Consider the following 16363-nt stretch of genomic DNA (forward strand, 5'->3'; position numbering starts at 1 on the left):
CGTGATCTTCGAAATGCCGGAAAGGTGGTAGTTGCGGAGTCAAGAGCGCCTCTCAGGTATCGAAGGCTGTGTGATGTTCACCTCAGAAGCTTGTATCAATTCGTACGTCCATGCCAGGACTGTCCAGAAGCTATACCAACTTTGTCGTGCTGGTGGAATCTGTCCCAGTAGACGTTGCATCCTGTCCTAACGAATGTCAGTGAACAACGATATAAAGCGCAAAAGCACGAGCAGGCTGACCTGTGGTCAGAAAAGCGATCGACATGCACTCCGGAGGCATCCAGATCCAACAACGTAGTCTCAAATGTTAGCACTTGATGCCCGTTCACAATATCATTTTGCGCAATGTTCGCCTCATCTAGGTATTCAGCTTGATGAAGCCTTCAAATCTCCGATGGACCGCTGCGCACTGGACTCCTTCCGTTGGTCAAGGGCAGGTTTCCCACGCTTTGCCATCTGGCTGCTGATGTCCTGGGATCCAGGGTATCGTGGACGGGTCTCAGGTGAGCCTCGTATATTCGCAGCGCTAGTTCTGTTGCTCGCCCTTGTAAAATTTGCCTCAAAACTGGAAGATCCAGTCGACGATGGTTAATTGCAACGCCCTCTGAGTCCCGCGTCCAGAGCAGATTTTGTTCATTGTGTCCACCAGACTTAGCTTTGAGCAATTTCAGGCAAATCTGACGTGACCTCGATGCGCCTGCTAATTTTGCCATCAAACCGGTTCGGCTTGTGGTAGGACTTTGGCGCGCCGTTTGGGCTCCAGAAGAACATTCGTCGTCACAACCGTTGCAATGAGCAGTAGAAGAGAAGCGGCTTGTGGAGTGATGATGCAGACGGGCATGAGATATTCGGAATCCTTCTGCCCTGTCTGTGCTCTGGGTATGGTATTGTCGCACTGTGGTACAGCATCGCAGATCAGCCGAATCCAGAGGGGGCGTTGCATGGAAAACAGGCCCGGAAAGCTGATTCGATGCAGCGCAGAAGCTCCGTGGTGTCCTATGTGAACAAATGAATTTCCCTAGCGAGAGGCTGTTTCACAAGCTGATGAAGGGCGTTAGTGCCATTATCCAAAACCTGTCCCAGTGTCGGCTGCGAGATCACTAGACCGCTGAGGACCAACTGTAGCTCCAGATCGCCGTTGCGAGTGCTGAGTTGCTGTCGAAGAGGAGGAGCATGTTAGGTGGGAAGGCAATGGTCGGTACTGGCCTGCAGCATGACCAGACAATCTTCTGCTGTCGACGAGTCCGTTCGGAGATGGGCAACATTGCGCGTGGTGGCGTGAGCAAGACAAATGATGGCGGTGGCAAGGCGACGCCCAGTGCTTCGAGAAGTCTCCGGTGGTTCAAGAGCACGCATAGGAGGATCAATATTTGAGCATCTAGCGTCCTGAGCCGGCCTCTAGTCAATTGATAGATCAGCCACTGCGTTCGTCAAAAGCTTGGAGCCAAGATGCTCGCTAACGCCCCCATCCGATCAGTGATGGGAAGGGAAAATCGCTTATGCGGTTCTCCTTTTCAGCTCCTCATTAGACGATCGCGGCAAGGAAAGGAGGTAACAACAGGCGCGGTGAACGAGAGCAGTAAAATGCCAAGGCATTGACGCGCTGACACGCGCAATGTCGCAGCTCCTTCTAGAATTGTTGGGCGGATTGTGATTGACATAGCGAGATGCGGCATTGATTATGCTCAAACAATAGTTCGGCAGTGACTGATGCAGGAATAGGATGTCGACACGGTGCGAGAATCCCTGCTGTTAACAGCCTCAGCCTCGCTGCGGAGAGGCGCATCCGATCACGTCCGGGGTCTGATAGCTGAGGAGCATCGCGCTGCGTGGTTCAAGTTGGTGCTAGTGACATATGTTGCGCTGCGACGCGTCCAGTGAGGAAGGTCCAACGCGCTCCAGTGGTGAAGTGTTGCCGCACGCGTGGCTACCAAGCTGAGGTGCGGCGGAGCGGAGAAGGGGGAGTGGAGCTGTCGCTGGTTGCATTCCGCTCGGTTGTGGTCTGGAACCAGGCAGTAGTGCAGGCGTGAAGGGGATGCGCACTGGGATTGAGTGGCAGAGACGGGGCGGATCAGCCTCGGGAGCGGCGTTGAGAGCCGGCGCCAAAGCAGAAGATGGAGATTGGACCTCACACTTTCGACTTTTCGGTGGTCATCACCGACGCGCTCCCACGCACCACAAACGCGCTCGCGCTCGCGTCGGTACACCGTCGCTAGACCCAGTCACGGACACAGCAGATCTCGGGCAACTTCTCCCACTCGGCAAGCTGTCTCTCACGCATCGGGCGTCCGCATCCGCCGGCGGGTTCTGGGACGGGGGCGGAGGACGTGCTTCCACTGTGTCGACATGTGATTGCAAGCACTTCCGCACCGCTGAGCGCTCACATCACCAGGCCAGGAGCCAGCAGCGCGCAGCATCAGAGTCTGATGGCAAATAGGTTCGGCTCACGGGTGCAAATCGCGCGCGTTTAAGCCTTGTCCAGCAGATGAGGCTCTGCAGGCGCAATACCGACTTCGTCACACTGGGCGCATCGAGTCAAGCAGAGACTCCACGCTCAGCGCCGGGATACCACGAGCTCCTATTTTCGGCGGCGTGGGAGCGCCGCTGCGATCTCTCATGGAACCATGGTCAATTGCTCCGCGACGCTGGCTGTCGATGGCAGTCGATGACGGGTCCAAGGCAGGCGAGACAGGCACAAGCGTTGATCAACAACGTGTTTTTCAAACGCACCGCGCCGTGATCGAGAGCCTAATCACGCTGTCCGCCGCCGCCACCGCTGCAGCTGCTGCTGAGTGAGCCGCACGCATCGCATCGGCGGGCAACAGGGGCTTTAGCCTTTTGTGGAGAGTCTATGGTGCATCGCGCACGTGCTCCGCGGTCACATCGCCAAACACACACTCGCTGGGCCGGAGCGGCGCTGCGAAGGAGCCTCGCCAGACGGCCAGGGCAGGCGAGCCAGCACGACATCGCTTGCGCCGCGCTGGGAATCGCGACGGCGGCCTCCCGGACGCGAACCTTCGCAGAGGGCGCTGAGATTGCAGTGCAGCGCTTACGGCCCATCTGCAGGCTGGCCTTGGCATCCAGAAAGATCTTCAGGAACCAGCGCAAACGGGTAGGTCCCTGCACGGGCTAATCTCAGAACGATGCCACTTAGCACAACAGTCAAGGCCATGCTAGCCCATCCAATCTCGCCTATTCCCGTCGTCACCTGAATCGGCCACAGCGATATAAGCACTCCATGTCGTTTCGTCTGCTTCTGCTTCCCTCGTCAACACACGCATTCTTACTTGGTTGTTCAGCTTGACTTCGGTCGTCCTCTCTTTAACAAACGAACGCTTCGGCAACCACACGCTCACTAATTCAATAATTTTCGCGAACCACCTCCTTTTTACCAACTCAATTCACCAACTTCAAGATGCGTTACTCCTTCGTTGCTGCCGCGCTTGTCGCCGGCGCCATGGCCGCTCCTGGCTACCAGCCACCAAGCTACGGTGGTGATGTCTCTCACCCAGAGCAGCCAGAGCACAAGCCTGAGTACCCAGTCGACCACCCAAAGGAGCCAGAGCACAAGCCTGAGTACCCAGCTACCACCACCTGCACTGAGGAGCCATCCAAGCCAACCTACCCAGCCGACAAGCCAAAGGAGCCAGAGGTAAGTGTTTTGCGAAATTCCCCTTGAGAGAGAACCAGTCTCGTATGCCCAAGAATTCCCCCTCACCATCATTCCACCAGCACCCTTCCAAGCCATACCCAGACCACGAGGACTACCCCGAGCACCCAGTCGGCGACTACCCAGAGCACGAAGACTACCCAGAGCATGAGGACAAGCCAGACTACCCAGTCCACGACTACCCAGAGCACGAGGACAAGCCAGACTACCCAGAGCACGACAAGCCAGACTACCCAGAGCACGAGGACAAGCCATACCCAACCACCAGCTGCAGCGACGACCACCCACAGCCAACCTACCCAGCCAAGGAGACCCACCCAGTGACTTACCCAGCCAAGGAGACTCACCCAGTCACCTACGTTACCAAGACTGTGACTGGTTACCCAGTGCCACCAAAGGAGACCCACCCAGTCTACCCACCAAAGGACGAGGTACACACCGCTCGACGTCAAGACTCTCGCACTCTCTTGCACTTTGTCATCCAACGATGCGTCGCTTTTTGCGGTAACTGATGAACAGCGCTAATCATCGTGTAGCACCCACCTGTCTACCCACCAAAGGAGCCAGAGCACCCAGTCTACCCACCAAAGACTCCTGAGCAGCCACCAAAGCAGCCAGAGCACCCAGTCTACCCACCAAAGACTCCTGAGCAGCCACCAAAGCAGCCAGAGCACCCAGTCTACCCACCAAATACTCCTGAGCAGCCACCAAAGCAGCCAGAGCACCCAGTCTACCCACCAAAGACTCCTGAGCAGCCACCGGTTTACCCAAACAAGCCAGAGCAGCCAAAGCAGCCCGAGTACCCAAACATGCCAGAGCAGCCAAAGCAGCCAGAGTACCCAAACAAGCCTGAGCAGCCAAAGCAGCCTGAGCAGCCACCGGTCTACCCAAACAAGCCTGAGCAGCCAGAGCAGCCTGAGCAGCCAGAGCAGCCAAAGCAGCCAGAGCAGCCAAAGCAGCCAGAGCAGCCAAAGCAGCCAGAGCAGCCAAAGCAGCCAGAGCAGCCAAAGATGCCAGAGCAGCCACCGGTCTACAAGCCTGAGCAGCCAAAGCAGCCTGAGCAGCCAAAGCAGACCTACCCTGCTCAGCCACCTACCAGCCCAGAGCAGCCAAAGGAGACCCACCCTGTCTACAGCCCTGAGCAGCCTAAGTACCCAGTGCCAAACAAGCCAACTGCCCCAGGTATGTCGAGTTCTGCCAGCCTCATGTTTTCAGACAAGTCCTAACTTCTGATTGTAGTCTACCCAACCGGCACTGCCGCCCCAGTCCCACCAAAGTACTACCCAACTGGTACTGGCGCTGGTCCTCAGCCATCCAAGCCAGTTCAGTACACTGGTGCCGCTAGCGTTCTCAACGCTGCTGGTCTCCTTGCTGGCGCCGGTGCTATCCTTGCTTTCTTCTTGTAGACAAGTATCGACAGCATGCGGGCTATGAACAATCGCGATGGGCATAGTTCAAGACAACTCTCTCTATGTTGGTTGCGTCAAAGTATAATGTAATAGCAGCGGCGCGAACAGAGATAGTGTCATCTACAACTGTATTGGGACGGTGTTTACTGAGTGCTATTTTACACTTGCATGTGTCACTGCGGGTCGGTACCGGAACGACTACACTGGGGGACAAAGAAAACGTATATGCATCTTGAATGAATTGATTTTGTAAATAATTATTTCTTGAATCTCTTAAAACATTATTCGCTTCTCAGTTTGAGTTTGTCTTTTGTTGTACTGGCTGCTGGGATAAGTGCCTTGGCTGTCTCTTGGTAAGAAGTACACTGAACCCTCTTGATGACTGCGGCACGTTACAAGATCTGATCGTGCACAGCTTTCTCTGGCTGAGAACGGCGCTGCGGGCCAAGGTAGGTACGGATACTGTTCGCAAGCAGCACTAGATCAGCCTGGAAGCAACAATGATCGAACATGACAGAGCGAGAAACCCGATCGATTGCGAAAAGGTCTCGAACTTCTCGTCATCACATCTTCACGATCAGCATTGCTTCTGAATTAATTCCTCATTGCAAGCGAACAAATGTCGCATCTACGTCAACCCGCAACGATGTTTTCAAACAGAGAAACACGATCGATCTCGAAGAACTCTGAAATTCCTCGACGTCAATATTTTCTAAATCTGCACATGAAACAGCTTTGCCCTTCGAATGATCTCAGAAGCATGAAACGAAGGGTCCTCACAACATCGACATCGCTGCAATACCGATTGACTCTTCCAAAACCACGTCGAATCCAACATTCATGCTCAGAGCTTATGATGATAATCATCAACCCTCGACCTGTTCGTGAGACTCTCTGGAGTTCACTCCGACACGAAACCAATCTGTTCCACCATCATCCAAATCGCAACTCAAGATGAATTTGGAAAATGGACAAGCATCTGTAGTCATCATCAACGTCGTCGAAATAAAGTAGTGGAGCTTGCTTGGTTTCCGAGATCTACGATATCCCGGCTGATGTGGAGGATCGATGCTAGTAGATGCCGACCGGAACACATTGCGACGCGCGGCCTCGTATGTGAAACACACCTATGATAGGTGACATAGGTGATAACTGCTTGCCGACGCGTCCGGATAGTGCGATGTAAGGGCTATGGCTAGGGGAGAAGAAATAGTTGGAAATAGATGGCGCTGGTGGAAAGTGGATCTATACCATTGCTTGGCTATGCAGGCCAAGAGGTGTTGCTTGGATGTGGAGTTGGGATTGCGAAGTCTCGGCTTCGGCTTCGCGCGGCATCTCTTGCGCGCATTGCAGCTTGCGATGCCAACACGAGCGAGAACACTTCGCGAAGAAGTTCTCTACTGGAAACGGAGTCGTGATGACGCTGTCTTCAAATCCGTGCCTCGGGCGCCAGATGCTGCAGAAGTGCACGTCACTTTGGAGCGGCGTTTGTCACTCTTGCCCTCACTGTCAACTTCACCACCTCATGCTTTGTCTTCTCTTCTGCAGCTTCGCGACCTCTTCACTCTCGCAGTCAGACAGCACCAGGTCGCCATGGTTCGCACTCGCGACCCCCTCGATCCTCCGGAACTTCCAAATCAGTTTGTACAGCCTGTACACTCGTACTACGAACTCCTGGCAGAGATACAAGACTTTCACCGAATGTGGAGCGAGAAGTCGCGGTCTTGGAACTCGCAAGGCGTTACTGCCGAGACTCGACTGGCTGTGTTGGCTGTGCCCAACGCTCGAAACAAAAAGGAACTGCGCAATCACATCCACCCAATCGACCCCACCTTTCCAGCGCGCTTTGTAGTGGGCGGGTCACACAAGCCGACCAGCGATATCGAGTAGGGCGAGCATAACATGGAGCACTCGCTGAACATGAAATCCACTTTCGTGTTCATGGACGTCGTGCCAACTTTGCGATTGCAGCTTGTCTGGACAGATGGTTATTTCACAAACAGAAATCCACACGAAGGCTGCATCGATTTACCGTTCACTGGTGATCTCGCCTTGAAAGACGTCAAGCTCGTGCATGGACCTCGTGGTATTGCGTGCGTGTACGAGTTGACCTTCGAGTGACACGGTGGCATGGTTATGGAAGGTCATGCGAAGCTCCTGGCGGTATCCAAGGAACTTTGGAAGTCTGACGATCGTGGCCTGTACGAGTATGCGATGAGCCTGACAGCTCGAGTCGCGAAGCAGGTCAAATTGCGGAGCTATGGCAGTTTTCAGCAGATCCGCCGAAGCAGAAGAAGACCACTGAAGTCAAGCCATTCCATCGAGAACTGTCCCAGGCAATAGGCCCGACAAGCCTTTTCATCCAATGTTCGCAAATCCTGGACCAACCACTTCACACCAGGTATCCCCGATGCGTGCCTTACAATCGAGAACTGTTCCAGGCAGCGGGCTTGACAAACCCATCCATCCGATGTTCGTCAATTCTCGACCAACCACTTCACGCCAGGTCTCCTCGGTGCCCGGGTTGCTGCCATCGATCCCACCAACTCATTCTACATCGTCGGATCCGGCTACACTTCTCTTACAGAAGCCGCCGAATACTTCTGGCATTGTACGATCCACGGATCTGCAAATCGTGCCCACCACTCAGTCCTTGATGTCACTACAGCAGCCAACCTTGTTAGAGCCGCGATCAAATAAGCGTCTTGCTGCTGGATTTGTCGACTCCGATTCCTCACTGCCCGAGGAACATGACACATACTCAACTCGTGAGAGCATACGTCCTGTTCCGGATGCATTCGAAGTATTCAGCTCGGATCCTGTTATATGGACCAAAGATACATATCTGGTCGAGGTAAGGGTTCGATAGATTACACTTACGTCAAATGCTTGCTATCTCCAGAAGCCTAGAAGCAACAAGCGCCCAAGAGCTCTTGTGAGTGGCGATCCTGACGCGTCGACTGTTTCTGTGCATATACCTGCTATACAGACCACAACATTGGCATCAGCACCCGCACCGTACAGGATTACGTTTCACCAGAGTCCGAAGAAGAAGACTGTTCTTGCACGGCTAGACTTTCTACAAGACTGGTAAGGCTTTACTATCCGTCTATTCCGAAGGAATTACTAACGCTTCCCAGGCTGTCCCCTCGGGACATCAAAGTCGGACAACTTACGCAAGGTCCCAAACCCAAACATGACGGCAAGGGCTCTCAACAAGGTCTCCACTTTGAGATGGTGAAGCACGGGTTTCCTCGCCAATCCTTTTTTGTCGAGCGATATAGGAAGCCCGGTACCTTGACGAGGGAAGCTGAACGGGACGCGTACCGATCCAAAATGCAGAGCTTTCCTGAGATGATGAGCGCTGCACTGGAGTTGCTTACAAAGGATGGAGGCGTCCCTACTGCAACAAGTCTCAACTTCCCTCTCTCGACTACACAAACACTTCATTTGTGTTCTGTTCGTCGTATCGTTATGGACCATGTTGCGTCGACATGGTGGACACCCCCTGGGACCGATACTCGGAGCATATGTACGTCACTCTATACCGAGATTGGCAAGACAAGCGCCTGTCTTCGGGCTCAAGTGGAGTGCTTCTGGGACATCAACTGGCGTACTTCTATGGCATAGGTAGCCTGGGCACGACTACGGTTGCTCGATTCAACGTTAAAGCCACGGCGTAGAGACCAAGACATTGTCTCGGTAGATCCGCAAGTTGCTCAGCCCGACTATCCCCTTCGCCAATGCTTTGGATGGAGCTGGCTAGACGACTACGAAGAACGCGAGAAGGACTTGGAATCGATCAAACGTGTTACATATCCTACACCTATCTATTGCTGCGAGCATGGTCGTTACGAAGTATGGCAACTGAATACGTATGATCTTATTGCCTTAGTCATAACGGCTCCTCTTGCAAGCTGATGCCTCACTAGTTTTGATATGATGCGCGTCGGTCTCGGCGATTCAAGCTTTCTGAACGACTAAGACTGACGGGACCACTTAGACGAAGACATTGCACATCTTCAATCTCGGGCGCAAGAAGAGAGTCGGAGAAAGGGCCTACTTGGCGAGAGCAAACTCACTCCCCGACTTTAGCGAGTTATCACCGCACTGCAGGATACTCGGTCTTATACCTTCGACCTTACCCAGGCCGCACCCCCTTCGTGGCGGCCACCAGCGTTCGCTTCGACGGCATTCCATGCACATGCAATCACAGTTTCCCGACAGCACGAGTACCAAAGCAGTCGAAGCCAAAACTTCTTCATTACAGACAACAGCCATGCGTGTGGCGATGGAGTCGAAGCTTGCTTGTCAAATGCTCACGTATTCCACGAATCGCGCTTACACAACATCGCGGGAAGGCAATGTGCGCAGGTACAAGAGAAGACGAATCGCAGCTCTAACAGCATTTGCAACCTCGGCGACTTTCCATACGTCTGCTATCCCAGCGTATTATCTGGACGTTTCTGCGAGCAGACGCAAGCATCGACGCGGGATCAAGTCGTCCAGAAAGGTCTGCCTCTCCTCAAATCTTAGGTCCCCCATTTGGGCCTCTGCCCACTTCCCGGCTGTGGTGCTGATATTGCTGCCGCGCAGTCACGCATGCATCGATGAAGCACCGAAGTGCAGGACCTCGTTCACGAGCACTTCACAGCTGTGCACTCTCTGGTGGTCCCGAAGATGACTCGGTTGACTCTGACGGGCGAAGCGTGGGAAACGTAGTATGAGTTGGTCGGAACTATGCTGGTAGACAGGTCCGAACCTAGTACCATAACGCATGGGACATGACACAGCAGATGAATCTCTTTTTCTCACATCACACGAAACAAGCTGGCTAGCGCTATGGGACAGGGTGACTGTTCAATGCGCTGGAGCATTTCGAAGACCGGTTGTCATACACCACTGACAATAATTAATTTTGCAGAATACCTTCGAGACTATGTCGATCTACTCTCGCACATCTCAAAATATGGGACGCGGCACGAATTCGTGTATTCCTACTATTCTGGCTTCTCGTATCCAGCCAGTCTTATCGTTATCCCCACGCTTCGAAATCCCTGAATCACTGCTTCGAGCTTTGGTAATGACGGTACTGCCGACTCCATCACATCCACTCGGGTAGGCTCTTGTCGTTTTCTTGAGGAGAAGATTGGGGAAGGCGGGCGTGGCGTCTACGGGCTCATACCAAAACGAACGCCGTCCTTGCATCTGAAATGTGGAGCTATATCGTTCTACGCCTGGTCCGAATCGTCTTCGGAACTTTTATCAATTCGATTTGCACACACATGTTCTACCAACTCAAAGTCACTACGATGAAGAGGAGAACCACATAAGGACAATGCAATGGACTTTCCGCATTCAGGGACCCTTCGTATTCTCCAAATTTACGAATCACGAAAACTCGAAGAGAAAGACCATGAAGTTCAGATTAGCAAAAGTCATTCTTCAAACCTTTCGATAGGTCCTGTGGAATATGGGATGAGGAAGCAAAAGAGTCGACACTGGGAGCTGGTTGCGGAAATTCCGAGGAAGAGTAGGCAAATTGCATCGCCTTTTGAGCCCAGGAATAAGCACACGCTTGTCGAACATCAGCATTGATAACTGACGACTTACCGACTCACCCAGCCCGCCAGTGACGACTTTTGATTGAGGACATGTTGAGCTACAATACACATGCAAATTGCTGCGCTCGGTGGGCATAGCAGAGCGTCAGCTAAAACCATCTGTAGCTGGCAAAAAACAAAAGTACAAAATCGCGACAAGAGGGCAAAAACAATCGTATCCAGAAGTTTCCGGCTACATAGAGATGAAACATCCGACGAGGCGTATTGTTGCCTCCGTCTAGTCCAGCAATCTGCCAGCGCTATCGAGCATCAGCACACGCAGCTGACGCCTTACCGACTCACCCAGCCCGCTAGATACGATCGTTGAATAATAATCTGGCAGGTAGCAACATATATGCTGGAGAAACTGGCCAATGTGTATAAAGGCAAATCGAGCAAAAACAGAAACCACCTTTGAATCTGCTCGGCAATACAAAAGTTGGGCTTGATGAGGCAAAACAATCGCTACCGAAGGCTAACGTCGGAACAATACAATGCACGCAATAGGCGCATACTATCGCCTTAGGAGCTTGATAAGTGCTGCGACTTTTCGGGCACCAGCATCCAGAATCTACAGCTGGCGACTTACCGACTCGGCCAACCCGCTAGTAACGATCGTTGTGGAACTTGATGGTAGACCACAATATCAACGCTGGACATCAGGTCTTCTGGCGAAAGAAAAGTAGCCAGAGTGACCTTGGGCTCGGACCAATTTGCAAAAGTTGGGATAGTGAGGCAAAACAATCGCTCCTGGTGAATCGTGATCGATCATTTGCAACTCACCACCCCAGGCATATTGTGTTGCCTGCAGGCAGTAGCACCTATGTCTTCGTCGAGCATCAGCAATTGCGACTGACGACTTATCGACTCACCCAACGAGCCAGTGACGATCGTTGATAACTTCGTTGCTGGCAGACATATAAATGCTAAAGAGTAGGATCCAGCATTAAAAGAGGTGAACATTAGCATAAAAGATCTTCAGCCTGGGCACAAATACCAAAAAGTCGAGCTCAGAAAAACAAAACAATCGCCACCAGAAAACTGTAGTCAATTCGAGGCACGCGACGCGTTCAGAACATCGTTTTGTCTGAACGCCTCAAGAGCTGCAGCTTCGTCGGGCATCAGCTATAGGCGTGACGACTTACCGACTCAACCAGCTCGCCAGTGATGATCGTTGACGACTAAATATTGGACGATAATATCAATGTTGTGGAAGGCTTTACCTCTCCGATCAGTCAGTCCCGCAAGCGCAAGGTTCAAGTTTGCAAAGATCATGTTGTTAATGAATTTATGCTTATGCAGCAAGGGGTTCAGATCGCATGTAAACACGGAGAAGCAGAAATCGCTAGCCAAGAGCTTACTCAGGCGACGAGCTGTACCCATTCTCAACTGGCGAAGAAGAGACACGCGTATAGTGTATGGAGCTCCCTCAGAAGCGATCAGCGGTAGAGAATTCAGGTTCATAGGATAAGTATCGACAATCGAGAGCCTCATCACAGGTCTCCTTTCCGCACTCACCTTCCATAGTTCGAAACAATAATCATTGACCTTCCGCCAACATCACCTAATCCTTCCCATCTCCTCCACAAACCCACTCACGCCATCCTCCAAGATACGACTTCCACCCAGCAAGCCCTTGTTCCCAGTACCGCTACTCCTCGTCTTCTGTCCCCAGACCTCATGGAACTTGATACTCGCATCACTTGTTGCGACCACCAGACATGCCTCACCATCCTTCTTCATTCCTGATCTCCCACCATTTGGTCCTCCGGGATATGCCACAGCATATAAAGCTCTCTCTTCACCCCACCACGGGATGCCTACCACCTTCTTGCAACTTGGCCAAGCAAAGACCGCGATACGATACGGATGCTCTGGTTGTGCGAAGCCAAAAGTTGCCGCGATTTCCTTTCGTGTCTCGCTCCAGACCAAGCTGGTGACTTGCGCGTGGCAGTCAATCGTAGCAAGAGTGGCCCCAGAAACAGCATGGAAGAAGTGGATGCAGCGGTCGTTGCTGCCCCCTCCGGCTGCTACGAGGGAAGGCTGCCAGGGCGCAAAGGAGATGGCTTTGACTGCTGCGTTGAGGGAGAACAGGTGCTTTTGTCGCCCAGCAGTGATGGCGAGAACTTCGCCTTGACCGGCCAAGGGGTCACCACTTGTGCTGCTCCCATTGAGAACTGTGAGATCGCTGGTTGCATTGCCCTGATGGTTGCCATTACGCGGGAATAGCTTCTTCGTCTCGAAGAGGTAGAGGTGATTGTCGTTGCCGCCTGTAGCGAAATACTCGCCTTCTTTGCTCCACGCAAGACCGCAGACTTGCTGAGAGTGACAGCTCAGTCTTGCAATTATAGTCATGCTGCCAGGCCACCCGAAAAGGTCCCGCTGGTCAGGAGTCGGCCATTCCACAGAGTAGTAATAGACATTACCAGACTCATCGCCCACTAGTAGCTCCTCAGTCATGACCATCATGCCTGGCTCCTTAACTGACGACCGTCTCACAGCATTGGGCCGGAAACAGACACAGGCTACAGGAGCCGGCTGCTCACTGTCGAATCGGGGGTCATGGTCTTGCGGACTCCAGAGCGTGACACGACCATCAGCTCGACCAATCGCAAGTATCGAGCTGCCACCTTCTACAGAGCTGAATGACAATGATGTGACGTGCGCACTGAACGGAGCTGTGAGGGAGTCTGGGACATGCGTCGGCACGGACCCGCGGACTTCCGACCAGAGATAGACATGAGACCCGAGTCCAACAGCCAGGCATTGCATCGTGGACGAATACGCCAATAGTGAGCAGTAATAGTCATCTCGTAGAGCAGGTGCGTCAAGAACGCGAAATGGAATTATTGGAACGTCCTTGGCCTTTGTCTTTCCTGCTTCTGTTGGTGAAGTCAAGTTGGCTGTCTCCCACGTGCCATTATTCCAGCTTGTTCGGAAACGTGGGGCGTCGCTGAGCGATCTCCGCCGCGGGGAGCAAGGGACAGGAGATGTGGGCGAAGAAGTGTCTGAGAAGAGGCTGCCCGAAGGAGAGACTTCCAGTGCAACAGCGAGCCGGCTGCCGTGTATCGCCTCGTCCTCACTCGGAGTGTGTCTGTGCAAGAAGTTTGAAGTATAATGTGGGGCGTTGGTGCCACTGGTAACTCTGCCGCCTCTGCCATTTGGCGTACTGGCCACCCCTTCTGTGACTTGTGTGCCGCCCACGGTCCAGACAGCGCCCGCGCTGGCTGCTCTTCGTTCGTTTGCAAGTCCAGGAGGAAGTGGCGGTAGCGCTGTGGTTCTCGAAGGCGGCGGTGGTCTACAAAGAGTCACAAAGCGGTCATTTCCACGAGACGCAGTGTTGGGGGCCGGGCCGAAGGGGTCGGCCAACGCGGTTCGTGTTCGCGGCGGAGTCAGATACAGATCTTGCTTCGTGGGAGTACAGGCACGAGCAGGTATAAAGCGGTCAGGTTGTTTCCAACGTCTAGCCCGATATTGTCTCGCCGACTCTTGCGTTGAAGGGGTGGCGATCTCGCTCTCTTCTGACGAGGAACTGCTCTCACAAAGTCCTGGTGGAGTAATGTCCTGCGTCGACGCGCTTCCAGAGTTCCTCCGGCGGTCCAAACTGAGGGTGCCAGGTTGTCTTCTTGTACCAGAACGGCTGCCTGTAGCAGGGGTAAGTAGCGCCCGGGTCGTGGTAGTAGTGATGCTCCTTGACCCATCCAACAAGAATCCACTCTTTTGGCATGCTTTTTGGCTTTTTCTTGCAGATTGAGCATCGGCACCACTGTGTCCACTGATGCTCGATGGATGGCTCATTTGCGCTTAGAGGGTGAACAGTCTTGTCGGGCTGCGATCGCTGTTGTTCGAGCTTTGGGCCAGGAATCGGAAGCTCGAGATGGGAACTCGCACGCACTGGCTCAGCGGGGCGTTCTGTGCCTAGGGACCCGCTCTTCTTCTTTTTAGCCCAGAGTCGCATTTCCCTGTATTAATGCTCGAAGGGACGTGGTGTGATGGAGGTGGGGCCTTGGGGCAGTCAAAATAGTGATGTGTAGGAGACGATTTCATAGCCTACCATCAGTGACAGCGTCGTGAACAATGCAAGAAGTGTGCATCTCGATGCCGCGTACGGACTTGCTTCACGGCGGGTGCTGCTGCCTCAGTGTGCTCGCCGGCAGCGGCAGCGACCAGCGACAAGCTTGTGTCCATGATCATGCGGAGAAGCAGCAGCAAGTCGAGCGCATGCTCGGCATACCGTCTCACCTTCACTTCGCGGACATTACGACTTGGAAGTAGCGATGGCAAGTGTAAGTTGTTACTCGTGGGCGTATTGGACAGGATGAAGTGAGGTTCAGGACGTGAACTGACCTCGTCTGCCCAGCACGGCGTTACGCGGGGAAGCGTGCCCGACAAGAGCGACAAGGACCGCGAAAGGGAACGCAAGCATATCGTGCAGTACAAGCAACTCGAGAAGGACGTGTTTGAGCGAGTAAGTATCTACATTGGAGCCATGGTCATTCCAGAATCGCTGACAGAGACAGATCGCCGCCCACGACTTCTCCAACGACAGCCTCCTCCTCACCTCTCGCCTCCTCAACCAGAACCCCGAATACTACACAATATGGAACCACCGACGCGTTATTCTCGAAGACGTCTTCGCCAAAGAGCTCTCCGCGCCCAAAGACAGCGAAACCCAACCTGAAGAAGCCGACGCCGCAGCAGCAGAAAAAGCCAACCTCACAGTCCCCCAACGCGAAATCCTCCTCCTCATAAAAGAAGACCTCCAATTCCAACTCCCTCTCCTCAAACAATGGCCCAAATGCTACTGGATCTGGAACCATCGCCGCTGGCTCCTCGTCACCGCGACGCAGCATATCCCTGCACATGCCACAATCGAGCTATGGAAGGGCGAGCTAGGCCTGGTGAGCAAAATGCTATCTATGGATAGCAGGAATTTCCACGGTTGGAACTACAGAAGGGTCGTGGTGGATAATATCGAAAGCCTGAGTGGGAAGAGCATGTGCGAAGCGGAATTCGAGTATACGACCAAGATGATTGAATCGAACCTCTCGAATTTCAGCGCGTGGCATAATCGAGGACAGCTCATACCGCGGTTGCTGGATGAGAGGAGAGCAGATGATGCTGCGAGAAGAGAGCTCTATGATAAGGAGTTTGAGCTGATCACCAAAGCCCTCTACACAGACCCCTACGATCAAAGTCTGTGGTTCTATCACCAATATCTCATGTCGACACTAGACGAGTCGAATCCGAAGCGGCCTGTGATCTTGCAGAATGTGGGCAATGCTGATCGCCTGCACTATCTGGATCAGGAGCTGGATAACGTGAAGGATATGCTGGGTGGCGCAGAAGATTGCAAATACATCTACCAAGCGTTGTTGGATTACTCGAGAAAGTATGTGGAGGTGGAAGCAGGTAACAAGAAAGTCACGACAGCCGAAATGAAGCAGTGGCTAGAGGAATTGAGGAAGATTGACCCGTTGCGGGAAGGAAGATGGGCAGACCTTGAGAAAAAGCTCAATTTGTGATCGTGTCAAAGGAGAGGATCATGGTCGACCCACGCATGCGATAGCTCTGCACGCGGCCATTTGAGCGCTCGCAATAGAAACCGCTGTTCGCGCGCAGACCAGTTCACACGTCACACGTGGAACGTGTTCTCTATTCGTGATATATCCCATTTCTTG

General features: G+C 53.2%; 4 protein-coding genes across 4 annotated transcripts; 3 read left to right on the plus strand and 1 right to left on the minus strand.

Moving 5' to 3' along the window:
• Positions 1-3415: 3415 nt before the first annotated feature.
• RHO25_001983 (uncharacterized protein) lies at positions 3416-5076 on the plus strand (the record flags this gene model as incomplete). Its single annotated transcript, XM_065602161.1, has 4 exons — positions 3416-3652; positions 3733-4101; positions 4207-4852; positions 4910-5076. The coding sequence occupies 4 exons, from the start codon at positions 3416-3418 to the stop codon at positions 5074-5076; spliced, it is 1419 nt and encodes a 472-aa protein (XP_065458233.1).
• A 1596-nt stretch (positions 5077-6672) lies between these two features.
• On the plus strand, positions 6673-6969 carry RHO25_001984 (uncharacterized protein; the record flags this gene model as incomplete). Its single annotated transcript, XM_065602162.1, has 1 exon — positions 6673-6969. One exon carries the CDS (start codon positions 6673-6675, stop codon positions 6967-6969), a length of 297 nt encoding a protein of 98 aa, XP_065458234.1.
• Positions 6970-12242: 5273 nt separating this feature from the next.
• Positions 12243-14480, minus strand: RHO25_001985 (uncharacterized protein; the record flags this gene model as incomplete). The annotated part of the gene is made up of 1 exon (XM_023594577.1): positions 12243-14480. The coding sequence occupies one exon, from the start codon at positions 14478-14480 to the stop codon at positions 12243-12245; it is 2238 nt and encodes a 745-aa protein (XP_023459852.1).
• Positions 14481-14959: 479 nt separating this feature from the next.
• On the plus strand, positions 14960-16207 carry RHO25_001986 (uncharacterized protein; the record flags this gene model as incomplete). The annotated part of the gene is made up of 3 exons (XM_023594578.2): positions 14960-14968; positions 15043-15150; positions 15203-16207. 3 exons carry the CDS (start codon positions 14960-14962, stop codon positions 16205-16207), a joined length of 1122 nt encoding a protein of 373 aa, XP_023459853.2.
• Positions 16208-16363: the final 156 nt, after the last annotated feature.

The sequence above is a fragment of the Cercospora beticola genome, chromosome 1 (genome assembly GCF_033473495.1).
Source record: "Cercospora beticola chromosome 1, complete sequence".
NCBI classification, from domain to species: domain Eukaryota; kingdom Fungi; phylum Ascomycota; class Dothideomycetes; order Mycosphaerellales; family Mycosphaerellaceae; genus Cercospora; species Cercospora beticola.